This window comes from Triturus cristatus, chromosome 3_1 (genome assembly GCF_964204655.1).
Source record: "Triturus cristatus chromosome 3_1, aTriCri1.1, whole genome shotgun sequence".
Lineage (NCBI taxonomy): Eukaryota > Metazoa > Chordata > Amphibia > Caudata > Salamandridae > Triturus > Triturus cristatus.
This window is the reverse complement of record NC_140583.1, coordinates 242,703,737-242,720,344: the sequence shown is the minus strand read 5'-3', so window position 1 is coordinate 242,720,344 and position 16,608 is coordinate 242,703,737. Positions and strand designations below refer to the sequence as shown.

At 44.7% G+C, this 16,608-nt stretch overlaps 1 protein-coding gene across 1 annotated transcript in view; it reads left to right on the top strand.

Moving 5' to 3' along the window:
- The window catches only part of FBXO22 (F-box protein 22), a 285,060-nt gene that overhangs the window by 101,769 nt on the left and 166,683 nt on the right, over nt 1–16,608 (top strand). The window contains exon 3 of the mRNA XM_085643778.1: nt 10,727–10,814. Coding sequence (XP_085499904.1) covers nt 10,727–10,814 — 88 coding nt within the window. The remainder of the gene's footprint in view (nt 1–10,726; nt 10,815–16,608) is intronic.

The following is a 16,608-nucleotide window of genomic DNA, read 5'->3' as shown; positions in this document are numbered from 1 at the left end:
CTATGTGGGTGTCGAGGCTCAGCCCCCGTTACATTGCTGGATATGCTCAGCAGTCATTTATAAAAAAATACCCAAAATTATGAGCTGCTAAAATGCCATTAACAGCACTTACTGTCATAGTAATACTGTCAGTAGAACTTGAACACGGGGCTGCGGGGCACTGTAAGCCCCCCTCACCGATATCGCCACTGTTAATTGACGTCACGTGACTTACTAGTCTCACCCTGCCCTGTTGTTTGCTCAAGCCTAGCCTACGTGTTTGCTGGCTGAGAACCTCACAGCCCTGAAGGCTGTGATGTCATCAGCTCGGCAAAGACCTAGCTGCAAGGCGTAATCTCCACCCCCTGATGGCGTGGAGCTAAAGTTAGCCTCGGGCGTTTTGAATACCAGCCCGGGATCGCTAACCCTCCACGTCAATGAGAGAGAGTGGAGTTTGTCACCACACCCTTTCCCAACTCGTTACAGGGCGTGGGTGGGACCCCTCCCTGTAACAAGTTGGAAAAGGGTGTGGCAGGTGGGAAGCAGGAATCGAGTCTGCGTAGATTCGACCACCTTAGAAGGCGTCCCGCACATGAGTCTGCACTCTGCAGTGACTGTGGCAGTCGAAGTGCATTTCTTTTACTGAGTCCTATCCGGACAATGAATTTCGAAATCATCATTATTTACTGCAGTGCCAGCACTGATTACTGCAATTGTTGCTTGCTTGGCGCTTGTAACAGCACTGGTTTTTGTAACTTGTTGCTGCCAGAGAGTACTAGGCCGGACTGCCTGCTGACGTCATCTGAACTAACTCAAAAGCTGCCTTTTTGGAAGGCAAAGCCTCAGCCACAGGGGCGTAGGAGACACTACAATTCTGGGGGGGACAGGGACAACCTTGTGCACTTTCCAGTGACCCTATACAAATCACCGCCCGTTAAACAAATACAATTGCATACTTTCGAAGTGAAATATTGAGAAAAGCAGGCATGTAGTCACAGTTTGCATGTATGCTTTATTGTTATTTACATTCATATAGTAATGAGACCAAATGTTTAAAAAAAACATATATATGAATCTTGCATCTTAATGCACAAAGCAAACAAAGGCCGCTGACTTAGGGTGGGGGCGTCGTGTTTGCAAGTGCATTATGGTTTGAAAAGTACCTGCTGCTGCATTCCTGGTCTCTAGCAATTTTCAGGCAACAATAAAAATGTGAAGTTTTTTTTAGCGAGATCGAAGGCTTGTCTAGTGAAAGTTTTAATTCAAAAGGTCAGTGAGTTACTGCTTTTGTCTAAGATATTATTTTGGTATTTGAAGTTTATAAGTTAAAATCCTAACATTGAACAGTGAGCTATTAACCGTCATCAAAGAGCTGCATAAAAACTTCAATGTATAGATTAGAACGTTATGATTTTTCCCCAGTCTTTCCCTATCCTAATGTTGGAAAATGGGTTCATTAGGATAGAAATCAATTATGATTATTGAAGAGAACCCCCCAACCATGGTGTTATGTTTTACATTCTGAGTTTGTGTTTCTCTAGTGTTGCAAAGCCGCCCTGGGCACTCCCCAACTTTTTGCTGACTGGTACTGGTGGTACCTGACTGACTGACCCTGGCCTCTGCCTAAACCGCCAGTGCTATTCTGAAAGAGGCACTTAAAAATACAGTGAAAACACCTACATACACTAGGGTGCACTATGGGTTAGGGTACCCCTATGATTGGCATGACCTCTCCTATAAGGCCCTAGTACATATTAGGGCAGGGGGATTAGAACTACTTTTAAGTCCCTAGAATATAATAAGGTATGGCAGTTTAGAGGCCAGCAGCCCTTTCTGCGCTTGCATGTGTGCACTGCTGAAGCCTGAGGTCAGTTTAAAAGTAGCCCTGTGTTATAGGGCTGCTTTTAAAATGCAAATTGTGCCCAAACTCGACTTTTGGGTTTGGGGAACTTACAAATTGATCAACTACAATGTTGGGGCAAAATTAATTGGGAAAAATGTTTTCCACTTAACTATGGCTGTATCATATTTGCCACATAATACACCATCTGCTGCATAATCTAACGATTTCCTCCAAAACAATTTTGTAGCTCAAACGGATCCCAAATTACTAAAAGAAATGTGACTTGTGTTGCTGTGAAGTTTAGGGCCCTTTGCAAAGGTTAGTAAAGAAAAAAATTCCTTAGAAAACAATTGGTCCCAGACACTCCTAATGACACTCAAATTAATACCTGTAGGAGAGTGTAGTATGCAATCAATTCATACAACCGAAAATGTATAATGTAAAGGCACATTCAACAGGGAAATCTCATAGATAAGAGGCCAACCAAAGTCTATTAAATTGCAAACATCAATTTATTTCCCGCTGAATCATATTCATATATTGCAAACTTAGGGGCTTACTACGATGGCAGGCGGACTTCAGTACCACCGCCATCGAATCGGGGAATGGGACCGCTGGCCTTCAAGGTGGAGGCCCCATGATAGGCATTACAATGCGACTGCCACTACGGTGTTCGCAGTGCCTATCTTTTACATTGCAGCAGGTGCTGCTGGCTGCATCATCCGCCGCAAAGTAAAAAAAAAAGGTACATGTTTTTTTTTTTAAATAATCTGTTTATTTAACATAAAGAACTTTGGTCATGTTACACAATCTCGTTCAGTTATTTCACAAGGTATACGTGCATCAGTTTACACAAGCGTCAGTACGTACTGTTCAAAGTGTAAGGCAGAGTTATATTACATACATTGTAGGTCACACTGTACAGTGGTCTTCTGGGGAAGAAACAACTGGTGGTTCACATATCCCCCCCCCCCCGGTATGCATTCCACTTTGTCCAAATCGATAACCATTTTTTGGGGCACCCCCGTGCAACATATACAGTTTTCTCACGGACCATGCACCAGTCCATATCTTCCTTCCATTTCTTTAAGGTGGGAGGTGCAACGGCCCCCCACAGTTGCGCTATGTTGCGCTTGGCCACTGTCTGCCCAAGCGTGACCCACAACCTCCCGTGTATGGGTAGATCTGTGGGCTCCCACACATTCAGAAGGCATCTCTTTGCCTCAGGTAAGACGGGCACCCCCCCCACACCACACTCATTACTTTCAGCACGCCCCACCAGTAATTATGGATGACTGGGCACTCCCAGAGCACATGTAGGAATGCGCCCTGCGTTCCACAGCCCCTCCTGCACAACCCGTCCTCACTACCGTCCATGTGGATTAATTGTGTACCAGATAAGTAGACTCTGTGTAACACCTTTAGCTGTATTAATTTCAACTTTGCAGAGATAGCCACCTCCTTAGGTGAGGAGAGTGCCTCCTGCCATTCCTCATCATCCATCTCCAAACCATCTCTTGCCCATTTCTCCCTGAGTGCTGAGAGGGGATCAGGAGTGTGGTGGATGATCTTTTTGTACGTGAGAGATATACATTTGTCGGGCAGATGTCCGTCTAGCAGTCTGTCTTCGAGTGGGGATGCCTCAGGGATCTTCGTGCCGGCGCTTATGGTGGTCTGCAGGGCATGTCTGATTTGCGTGTACCGGAAGTGTTCTGATGCCGCCATTTCGTATGTCTGTTGCAGTGTGGCAAATGGCACTACACCCTCCCTCCCCCACAGGTCCCTGATATGTGAGATGCCGATGAGGTCCCATTTTGCAAACCCTTTAGTCCGTCCCAGTGTACCCAGCCTCTCCGTATCCCATAGGGGGGTTGCTAATGTAAGTTTATTGGCCCATCCCAGGGCTTTAGTTGCCATATGCCAGACCTGGACCGCATGTTTAGTTGGGCCCGTGAGTGGGTATTTGTTCGGTCTAGAATATAGGGATCTTGTGAAATCACCCCCCGGTAGTAACCACCTATCCATCCCGTATGCTGGGGCTTCTCCACTGCCGTACTGGCAATGATTTATTGCGGCCAAGTGTGCTGCCCAATAATATTTCTTGATGTCGGGGAGGGCTATACCTCCGTCATACCACCCTAGCGTGAGCTTGCTTAGTGCAATACGGGGTCTACCGTCCCACAACAAGTCTCTCTGTAAGGACTCGACCTCCCTAAAGAAGGTTTGTGGTACAGCGTCTGGATAGTTTTGGAGAGCATACAAGAATCTAGGCAAAGCCATCATTTTGAAGAGTGCAGCTCTCCCAAGTAAAGATAGGGGCAACTTCTTCCAGACCTCCACGTCTCGCCTGAGCCTTTGCAATGGAGGCATCAGATTTTGGTCATATCGTCTCCTAACTTCAGTGGTTATGAATATCCCCAAGTAGCGGAAGCCCTCTTTCGCGATCTGAATTGTGCATTCCTTCGGGAGGACGGGGGCCGTTCCATGGAGCATGTAGATCACCGATTTGCTCCAATTGATACGAAATCCTGAGTTTCTTCCGAAACTGGTGAAAATGTCTAGAATCACTCTGAGGGAGCGGGCAGGGGAGGCTAGATAAAGCAGTATATCGTCTGCATACAGCGATATCCTGTCCTCCCAACCCTCAGTCCACCGTAGGCCACGGACGGCCATGTCTTTGCGTATCCAGGCAGCTAGCGGCTCAAGTGACAGAGCGAATAGCAATGGTGACAAAGGGCAGCCCCGCCTTGTACCCCTACCAAGTGTGAAGACCTCAGAATTCTTGTTGTTGACCAACACGGTCGCAAGCGGTTCAGAGTATAAGAGGCGCACCCACCCTATAAACTTGGGCCCGAAACCTAATTTCTGAAGTACTGCAAAAAGGTAGGCTCATTCGAGTGTGTCGAACGCCATGGTTGCATCCAATGACACCACCATAGCAGCCTCCTGGATTCCGGGGCAACGCCCCAGGACACCGTGAAGTCGCCTGAGATTGAGTGCAGTATTGCGGTGAGGCATGAATCCCGACTGGTCCGGGTGCACTAGTTTGGTGATAACAGTACGGAGCCTATTAGCTAAGACTTTGGCTAGTATTTTGGGTTCCGCATTAAGGAGCGATATAGGTCTGTACGAGGAGCACTCCGTTTTCGGCTTCCCAGGTTTAGGAATTGCCACTAGAGTGGCTATACGCTGGTCTCTAGGTAAGATCCCCTTTTTCTGGCTATCATAGTACATTGCTTTCAGAAATGGCGCTATCCTATCCGGTTTAAGCTTGTATAGTTCGATAGGGAGACCGTTGGGTCCCAGTGCCTTACCCCCTTTGAGATCGCCTATTGCTTTGGTTAGTTCTTCCAACGTAAGCTCGTCTTCCATTTGGTCTCGTTCCTGATCTGTCAGGGTGGGCAACTGAATGTCAGCCAAGAAGTCAGAGGAGTCGTCTTCCGAAAGGTCCGACTGTCTCCTGTACACCTGTTCAAAGTGTTGAGCGAGTTTGTTCACTATGTCGCCTGGCTCAGTCAGGAGCCTCCCCGAAGCACTCATGAGTTCGGGTACCACCCGCTGTTCCCTTTCCTTCCTGTCCAGCCAAGCTATGAGTTTGCCCGCCTTGTCACCCTGATCATATATGCGTCCATCCCTCTCGCGTGCGAGAGTTTTAGCCGCGTCTGTAGCGATGGCTTTATATTCTTCTGCCCTGAGTTGCAATTGGTGTGCGCTCTCATCGTCAGGGTCCCGGACCATTCTCTCCTCCAGTTGAGTGATTGCGCGCTCTACCTCGGTCAGTCGCTTTTCTTTTTCTTTACGCCTGCCCGCTATGAGTGAGAGGGCCTGCCCCCTTAGGACTGCCTTGAATGCCTCCCACAGCGTGGCCGGTGAATCCACCGTGCCTTCATTGTCTATGAAGTATTGGTCCATTACTTTTACCAGCGTTGCTCTGATCTCCGGGCCTTTAAGGTACCATGGGTTTATCGGCACTGAGCCTCCGAGTCTTGTGTCCCCCAGTGTGAGGTGGACCCATAGTGGTGAGTGATCCGAGATGCCCCTAGGTAGATGTGTAATTTCCGTTGTACGCATATCAGAATGTACCGGGGTAAGAATGTAGTCAAGTCGAGACAGTGTATGGTGCGCCCCCGATAAGAAGGTATATCCTCTGCCGGTGGGGTGGTGTTTCCGCCAGATGTCTACAAGGCCAAATACATCAATAAATTGGGGGAGCCATTGCTGTTCTGCTCCAATATCTCGTGGGGGGTGCCTATCCCATTCCCCCGAAACCACGGAGTTAAAGTCACCTCCAATCACGAGGTGTCCCGTGGGTAGGCCTAATAAAAATGCACGAGATCCTTGTAAGTTTGTGCTTGCAGACCCGGCGGAACATATACTGCAACCAGTATGAGTATTCTGCCTCCCATTGACCCGCCACCGCCACGTAGCGTCCCAAAGGGTCCGTCCACGTGCGCTGAATCGCAAAGGGAAAAGTGTGGCGTATTAGGATCCCAGTCCCCCTAGACCCTGTCGTGAACCCCGCGTGTACTACCATTTTGTAGCCCCATCTGTTGAGTGCCCTACAGTGTTTCCCATCAAGTGTGTCTCCTGCAATAATGCTACGTCCGGGGAGTGTCGTTTAAGGTATTGCAAGACAATACTTAAAAAGGAACATGTTAAATATATCGGTGCCTGCCACATGGTGCAGTGATATGTTGTGGGGCATCATAGATGCCCCCTAGGACCCATGTCTGGGGGCCAGGGGTAAAGGGGCCTGCTACGGGCCCCCAATGTCCCTTTCGCCAGCATTTCCATGGCAGGTGAACCGCCATTGATAAGCTGGTGGGTAAGGGACATCGTAATCCCTGCTGCAGTGCATGGTAGGCACCACCAGCATTGTAGGAACCACGAGCCCCTCCACCACACCGGCGGGCTCAAGAAGCCCGTCGGGTGCGTGGTGGTTGGTCTTTCCGACCGCCAGGTAACCACCCGCCATTGTAATATGGCGGGCTGTGATGCAGTCACCAATGGCGGTGGGACCGCCACCGACGGGGTGACGTGGCGGTCCCACTGCCATTATAATCACCCCCTAAGTTTGGTGTGCATGCAGATCCTACATTGCCAACCCCTGGCAAGTTGCACTGCTAGTGCTGGAAAAAGGCCAATGGAGGTACCAATGGGTGAGGTGGACTGGCCTCAAGGGTCTTGTGACCTCAGTGACAGATTCACTGTCGATCTAGGATGTGCTTCTTCATATGCCTGCCCGTAAGACTGGAAGTGAACTGCAGTATGGATTGTGGTGGACAGGTCCACTTGCGGGTGCTAAGACACCTGGGCTTCTAAGGTCTATCGGGCCTTCTAAGGTGTAGCATCGGAATAAGCTCTGTCAGGAGTGTGGTATGGTGGACTAGTCATGAAGGTCTGAACGTGGTTCTCCAGTTCCAAATTTAGCAGCTCTGGCCAGAGTGCCACATCCTTTCCCACACTGAACACCATACTGCCCCACTGAGAGAAACTCACACTGCCTTCAGCACAACTCAATTGTGCTGCGACTAAATTCAAATTATGCACTAGACAACAGTAAAATGCTGCCTGAAAAAAAATGAATAACTCCCTGGAAAAAGCAAACACTCATAGGGAATGCAAGAATAAGCAAAGCATGTGAACTGTAATCAGAAAAAAACATGGTTACCTTAACGGTTTTAAACTCATTATTCAGAAATCAGTAAGTGATTTTTCCTGAAAAGTTCAAGACATGGCTACAGGACCAGGAAGGGACCCCTTTCAATGTCCATTGCTTATATCCTTTCAAAATGTATGAAGTTTGGTTTAAAAAAGACCACATCCCCAAACACAGAGCCGCATTTTATAACCTGAAATTTTTAAAAAGTTGAAAACGATCATATTAAACGTTTCCACTCTACCCATCAACCAGGTATTGCAGTCCCTTTAGGAATGGCGCACTTACCCACCCTGGGAAAACAATGTTGTTCAAAGAAAGAAGAGAAAAAGAAAGTAGCGCTTTCACTGGCAAACTCTGTAAAGTGGCGCTAATGTGTGTGGGTGTAAATAACAGTCTGGCCTGTCTGCTGTCCTGTATTGATTTATTTAGGTATTTAACTATTTTTTCTCTCCATTCCGAGGTTTTTCTTTTCAATAGAAAACGGTCAGAAAATGAGGACATTTACAGCCAAAGTGTTCAGCCTTTTTTGGATCAATTTCACAGGGGAACAAATAAAGAAAAGGAGAGGCAAGAGAGAGTACCTTAAGAGCTGCCTCTTGAAATCAGCACGTAAGCAGGAGCGAGACAGAGACAGAAAGAGATGGAGGAATAAAGAGAGGAGGGCAGCCGCCAGAGGCAGATCAGGAGTAGTGGACACTGTCCTTGCCATGAAGGAAAAGAGACAGCGTTTATTTTTTCTCCGTTCTCTGCCCTTCCCAGAACGGCTGAGCCTTCCTGCAGCATAACAAAAGGCAGAGGGCGGGTGGCCTCTGACTCCAGGCAGGTCAAGTGCAGGGCCATTAGGTAGCGCTTTCGCGTGCTAATGGCCCTGCGATAACAGAAGGGAGAGGGGAAATTCCTTTGTCCCCTCGTCCCCCCCACCCTTGTCCCCCGTGTCCCCCCACTCCAAAATCTGGGGGGGGATAGATCCCCTGCGTCCCCCACACTTCCTACGCCCATGCTCAGCCACAACAACACGTCTCTTTCCTGGACTTTGAAAAATTGTGTAATGTAACATGGCTGCGCATTTGACAGTGGTGGTAAAAAGGCCGTCTTAAGGGCACACTTGCACGCTGAATTAGAAGTATTGCGTGGTTAATAAAGAGTATTATATTTTCATGTATGAATTTCTGCTTTCAGAATCATTTACTTGTATCTCTTGGCTCTATTCTCCATCTACACGCATCAGAAGAGTAAACTCGTTCTCTAGTTTAGGGCACACCCTGTGCCTCACCTCTGAATGGGAGATGTGGTGACCTTAGGGCTTCCAGCGTGCACCAATGGTGCTACAACCTTATGTTTACCGGAAGTCCTCTTCTAGGCTGCTAGGGTAGTGAAATAGTTGAGCCTCTTGTATATAGAGGACTATTCCAATTCTTTTTTTTTATTTTTTTTTTATTTGAACAAAGCTCCATACAGCAGAAAGTAGGTTAACAGATATTCAAAGGTGTGAAACAATGCAGAGGAATCATTTCCATTAACTCAAAAATGGCGCTTTTAGGGCCCTTTAACATAAGAGAAGCGCTCATATCACCCTCTGGTTGTCCCCCCATTTCCTCTTGCGGCACTCATCCAGCCCGAAGTCAACCAGATCCCCTATATTCTCACCAGGACCTCCACAGGTTCTCCCACTTCTTAGGACAGCCTCTGGCTTTATAGATCACTTGTGTATTCCCATTCTTAAGTTTAATAAATGGTTGTTTTTTTAATACAAATTCAAAAATGTATCATAGCTATACGTACGTTCCAGTTATATTATACTTTATTCTTCTGCATATTCTTTTAAATCTGTATTTTCACAGGGGGAGGGAGGTTTATTGGACCCTTACAATATGGAGGGAGTTCAGGCCAGGTCTCGGCAACGTGCCATTACATTGTCTTTATCAAAAAGCATTTCTTGCGGTTCTACATCTGCTTTAAATGACCATGTGCTGGCAGCCTGCAGTGGAATTAATTGTAATTCATACCCATTGAGTCATTTCATAGTAAGCATGGGCTCTTCCATACCAAAGTGCTCAGGAGAATGGTGCCTGCTCACAGTATTCCTGGAAAGTCACAAAAACGCCCCCTCCCCTGCTCTTAATGCGCCAGGCCCTCGCTGTGTGATGTGGCACAGGGTTCTAGAAAGCCAGGTTTATGAGTCACTGCTCTCCAGGTTCTGGGCAGAAGCATGTGTGTTACTGTTAAAACTCAGCGGCGACGGTGCAGAAGTGCCAGCCAAAGTAGGCACCGTGCCAATATATAATGTACCATCTTATTTGACCTCCTTAGGGCCGTCATGCAAACTTCCAATTATATTTGTTTGTATAGTGCACACTGCAGAGCTTAATTGTTTGTAGGCGATTCAGAGAGCTTTAATCTGGGGCTAGGGGGTCACGGTTACCATAACAGACCCAGAGCTTGAGGCTGTAAAATGAACAGCAGTTGTAGTTGCATCGATAACACATGTTTGGGGTGTGCAGATCGACTGTTACAGCAATACAGCAGTTACAGATGTTGCAAAGAAATGCATTTTGCATAAAAACATAAGACCAAAGGATTCTGTGGATGGGGGTGGCTGCTGGGGCCCAGCTTTGTTGACTATAGTAAAGTAGGCGACAGATGCTAGTCCAAATTGAATGTCTGCATGAATTTACCACATTTAATTGTTGTACTTATTTCTGCTTTTTATACATTAGTTTAGGCCAACCCATACCTTGTTTTTGACTGTGGAGTCAAGTGCATGTGTTCTCAAATTTGCTTGAAAATGCACCATTTGCCCACTCATTTTTTAAAATGTTCTCGGGGGGAACCCTCCGTAGGTCGTTCGGGCTCACTCGCTCGCCGCGGTGTGCTCCACCACTAATTTTAAGCCTCATCACTTTCATATGTCACCAGCCGCCACTAGGGCGCAGTAAAGTACATGTGAAATGTAGACTGCATCAAAAAAGGAGCGTCATTGTGCTGCCTGGAGGTCTGAATTTTCAGAATGTAAAAATAGGTCACACTGAAATACTGCAAGTTTGTTGTGATTTGACTTGTATTTGCAAAAGGAGCTCTTGTGTTGGATATTTTGAAAAGCGGTGTGGCTGCTGCTTCTGTAGTCTGCTAGATCATTCGAATCTGTGAAAAATGTAAATTATCTTTTTCTTTTTTTAATTGTCCTATTAATATCAGAAAATGTATGAAAACTGTCCAGTAAAACTGTTTCCCCTTATTTACAGAGAGTTCACATGCTACCACAAACTTTTCTTTATATTATCGATGCTAGCACTTTTAGTGGACATGGAGTGCATCGCGGACAAAAGAAAGGTGAGCATAGAAACATGACGTCGTTTTGTTCCAGTTTCCATTTTTGTTGACAATACTGCTTTGTAAACGTCAACCCAAGAAGAGTTTGCTCATCGAAAATATGGGGTAACCCTGATGTCTGAAAAATAGTTTTACCTTCCTAAAAGCCCTAAAACTATGAAATATTTGAAGAACTCTCATAGTGAATTTATAGCCAGTGTTAGTCTGCTAGGTCATAACAGGCGTTTATGCTGTCTTCAAAAAAAAAGTTGTACTTGGATCATACTGAACCCAACAAACTTTCACTTATTTTTGCAACCTTTTCTTCTTTCCAATACAATCCCTTTCCAAAAAAATTCAAGAATGCCTTCTCACTTCACGTAATCCCACTTTGGCTGAAAACAATTGATATTGCCAAGAGCATTGAAAGGTCAATTGTTACATCTAAAGTGTTGTCTGCTCAGACTAACCAAACTGTGATTTCTCCTACCTAGTCAACTGTACAACCTACAAGTTCTTCTAATGTAAGCCTAATTTCTGATGACAATGTTGTGTGTGCTGTTAATACAAAACAGACTTTTAATAAAAATAGACCTTATAAGAATCAGTCTTTCAGAGGGCAGTTGGTTTGTTTTCGGAGTGGTTCTATAAACCACATAGGAAATAATCCTAATTGTCCTGCTTTAGGGAAAAAGTGTACTAAATGCCAAAAAATTGGTCATTTTCAAGGAACTTGTAGAAGTGGTATGAACTCATCTGCATGCAAAGTTAGGATTTCTAATATTTCCTTGTAGTCTCCTGATGTCCAAGATTGCACTTCACAATTCGCTAATATTGTGGTCACTGTTGAAGTCCCGGAATCTTCTGACAAACCTATTAAAGGGCCGTTGGTTGACATTTCTATTGATGGGAAAATAATTCTAGCAATGGCTGATTCAAGTGCTCCTGTTACTATTCTTGCAGATTGTAAATTTGATACATTTTGGCCTAGTGATATTAACCCCAAGGCCTGTGGAGAACAAGACATTGATCTTTTGGGTTATTTTTGGGACAGAGTAGAATGTCTTGGCAGATCTGTTAGGACAAAATGTATGTGGCCATTAAAGGAAGAGACATCATAGGCTGAAAGGATCTTGCTCTTCTGGGTATCATAGTACGTCCTGGACAAGATCCTCCCATTGTACTGGGTGAGCTTCCTTCCAATATGTTAGCCGTCAACCAACGTGATTCAAATGTTGAAAACCTCTTAAGATCTTTCCCAAATGTGTTAAAAAATGCAGTGGATACTGTTAAAGGCTATGAGCACACTATTGTGTTAAAGAACAATGCTGTTCCCATAATACATAAAGTTAGACCTGTACCCTTTACTGTCAGAGAGGATTTCAAGTATTTACTTAATAATCTACAAGCTAAAGGAATAATCTCCCCAATTGACTCCTCAGAATGGATTTCTCCGGTGGTTTTACGGAAAAAAAAGACTGGAGACCTGAGGCTATGTGTGGATTTAAGATCTCTAAATCAAAATATTCTTGGAGACTGTCACCCTCTACCCCGATACATGAAATGTTGGCTAAAGTTGGAAAGTCTTACGTTTTTTTCTACCATCGATTTACACTCCACTTATCATCAGATTCAACTCTCCCCGGACTGTCAAGCACTCACTGCTTTAGTGACTCCTTTTGGGGCCTTTAAATACTTGAGATTACCTTTCGGGCTTGCTTCAGCCGCGAGTGTTTTCAAAAACTGATGGACAGTCTATTTGGCGATCTTTCCCAAGTGCAAGCATATCAGGATGACGTCTTAATCCATACTGAAACCAAAGAACAACACATTCAAGTTGTCCACAAAGTATTAACCATTTTACAAGATAAAGGCATGACTGTAAAAGGGAGTAAATGTAAATTAATGGTTAATGATGTTGAATATCTAGGCCACAACATCTCAAGCGAAGGTATCAAACCAAAGTTTTGTAATGTGGAAGCAATGCGTAATGCTCCTCCTGATAAAGATGCTTTACGCTCGTTCCTTGGCCTGTGTGAATACTATGCCAGGTTCGTACCTGGTTATGCACAATTGATTCAACCACTGAGGTGTCTCCTTAAGAAAGGTATTAAGTTTGAATGGAGTGATACTCTACGTGATGCATTTGAAAAGGTAAAAACCTTAGTCATTAATGCCCCTGCCTTACATCCATTTGTATCCAATGCTCGTTCTTTTGGGTCTGTAGATGCTAGTCAGAAAGGCCTTGGAGCAGTTTTTGGACAATGGGTTGATGGCAAAGAACACACTATTGCCTACGCCTCCCACGCTCTAACCTCTACTGAGTGCAACTACAGCACAATTGAATGAGAGGCACTAGCCATTGTTTGGTCAGTTCAGAAATTTAAGACCTACATTTGGGGTACTCTGTGAGAGGTTTTCACGGATCACAAACCTCTGGTGTCTTTCTTATGTGGCAGTGGTCTGGGAAAGTCTTCTGCAAGGCTGGTCAGGCTACTTTCAAAACTAAAAGAGTATAATCTCAATGTCAAATATATTCAAGGGGGAAAAACATCCGTGCTGACTGTCTCTCTCGTATTCCCCTCCCCGATTGTAGTGAGGGTGAAGATGATTTCCATAAAGATTGTGTGGTTGGTCTTGTAGATGCTGTCTCCATGTGCAGTGGAAGCATTTCACAAGATGAATGGGCTTCTGCCATGGCACTTGATGAGATTCTTAAGAAAGTGGAACTTTTCATCAACGGAAAATGGCCAGCTAACAAGAATTTGAGCAATGACATTAAGTGCTTTGCACAGATTAGTGAACAACTATCTTTTGAAAATGGAGTTTGTGTGAGGGATGGATTGTTTGTTCCTCTTAGCTCTCGCAGAGAGAAGATCATAAATATTGCCCACGAAGGTCATTTGGGTATTTCTGCAATATGCAAGACACTTAAAAATATTTATTGGTGGCCAGGTATGGACAAACAAGTCGCTCTTTTCATAGACAACTGTCCTAGTTGTGTTGTTTCTAACAAACATTGGAAGGTCCACAAGAAACCTTTAATTCCTGTTCCATTCCCTGAATTCCCCTGGGACAAGATTGCTTTGGATTTTTCCGGACCTTTCACCTTACTGCCCATGGATAAAAGAAACTGCATAGTCGCCACAGATTACCATTCCAAGTGGTTATATTATTCATTTGTACAAGCAGCCAATTCATCTACTGTTTCTTTTCTCCAAATCGTTTTTAAAATTGAGGGTACTCCTAGTTGTGTTGTCACAGACAATGGTCAACCTTTCCCTTCTCACCAAGTCACTAGTTTTCTAGAGAGTTCTGAAATAAAACACTGCTGTGTTGCGTTATATAGTCCTTCTTCTAATGGACTTGTTGAGAGGGCCAATCGCTTTCTTAAGGAAGGAGTTAAAACTGCTATTACAACCAATGTTGATCTAGGTGAATTTTTACAGAGGAAGGTTTGGGCTTACTTGACAACATCTCATTCCACCACTGGAATAACGCCTTTCAAAGCTCTCAGGGGCAGAGAAGCTAGATCTAAACTCATGCCACATTGGTTCAATGGTTTAGCTATAGGTTCTGCTTTACATGATAGGAGAAACACTGCAACAGATTATCAAGAGATTTAAATCTAGAGTAGCTTCTAAGCAGTCATTACAAAAAAGTTCTTATGATGGTTCCTCTGTATCTCATGACCCTCTTCTCAAAGTAAATGATTGGGTTCTTATTAAGAAGCCTTACAAAGTCTGCAAAGGGCCATCTAAGTTCACTTTACCTGTTTGGGTTGTCTGAGTCACCAAACCTTCTGTTCTTTTAGAAAACAGAGGTTGGTGGAATAAGAACAACGTTATAAAAGTTACTGACAACCAAGTTAAGATTTTTAACAAAGTTTATGCCAACAGGTCTGATGAAGAGGATGATGGTTTCATTTTTGGTCCTGATTTAGACATGCTAGATTTTTCCAATGCATCTAATGTTATGTCCAATCCTACTGCAAATTCACCAACAAGCTCACCTAGTCAATCTCGTATTTCTTTTGATGTTGTGCCTGCACGTGACCAACGTATTTGTAGGATGCCAGTAAAATGTAATGACTATGTATTGTATTAATCAGCTTTGTTTTGTATGGGGGGAGGGTATGTGGTATTTACATGTTGTTATTGGGGTTTTACTGTTTCTTTAATTTATGTAATTCTAGGTCAGAACCTGGCTATGTCATGTTTGATTCTGTGCTGTGTATGACAGTTGCTGCTGACTTCTGGCTCCTTGAGTCGCTCCTTCCGTGAGCTCTTTCCTGTGTATTTACTTTATTGGTATTTCTACCAATAAAACATATTTGCACATTCCATCAGCGTTGTCAGAAGTTTTGTGGATACCCCATACTACAGGTCCGGCCCCATAAAAGCACCAGATAAAGTACAAGAGGCGTCAGAGGCCCAGCCCTCGTCCAGGGTCCCTGGTTCTACGTTAGTGTCATAGGGGCCAGTGTTGTGATGGCACCATTAGACGCTACTTGTGGCTGTTTTACTACCAAAGAGGGCATATAGGAGCCATTTTGCTTGCTTGCATTAGTGTCCATGGCACCCTTAAAAACACTAATGCAAGGTGGGCCACACTTCTAAGACAGGGAGGGTACAGGTTTAAGGAATACTTCTCAGCCAAAACTCTTAAAGTTGCTATGTAATCCTCGACTGATTCTTCACAGGATTGTTTGCACATGGCGAAATTAAACCTTTCTAACAAAACACTTGTGAAATCCGAAAATTGCTTGACCATGCGCAACTTTGCTTCGATGAAGACATTCCATACAGCATCTTCAGATGTAGGGGCAGGATGGCGTGGTAAATTATCAAAAACCCTGTGACTGGCTGTGCCTAAGTTATTTACAAACAAAGCTAATTTCTTCGTAGGGGAGTAGCCATCTGCATCAATGGCAGTGAGGTAATTTTTTAAGTCTCTAAGCCATTCTGACCATTTCAATTCGGGTTTACCTGGTTTCAATAGAAACGGCGCCAGCTGAATGATGCCCTGACTGGAAGCCATGAAAATTGAAAGTAAGACAAAACAATAAAATACTGTAAAATTTTAAAAATGCTGTAATACTGAAATCTAATGAAATGCTTGAACCGCCTGAAAATAGCATTACATTTTTTAAACTCGCGGTCACTCAAAATAAGGAACAAGCAGGTGTGTGAATCACACTGAAGGAAAATGCAGAGTAAACTCAGTCATTCAAAGCAGGAACAAGCAGGTGTGTCACTGTGTGCCACACTGAAGGAAAAACGCCGAGAAGACCTGAAAACGATGTTAAACTGAGAAAGGTGTGCGATTCACCGAACGCGATGTCGCACTTAAAAGAAACCTGTGATCAAGATAAACCTGACGTGGAAAAGATCGGTCTAAATTGCGGTTGAAGACATGAGGAAAACACTTCCTGACTCGTACAATATGGCCGCTAAACGTGCACGTGACGTCACCGCGCGTCCCAGGATGCAATGTGGCAAAGGACGTTGTCCGGGAAGAAGGAGAGAAGATGGAACTCCAGAGTTGTTGGAGTCTGGAACGGCGAGGTAAGAGCGAGCCAGGCTACAATGTGTATTTTTTAAGTGGTGGCCGAGGTCAAACTGAACAAGACCTGCACATAGAGAAATCTGAGAAAGCAGGCAAAATCGGACTAACCTCAAATTAATCCGAAAATGTTGTCGATGCGCCGCGTAAGGTAATGATAGTCCGGTGAGCTCCCAGAACGTCGTAGCTCAGCGTAGATGCAGAAAATGTCCGGAACCCCACTCCTGGTACCAACTTGTAGTATGGGGTA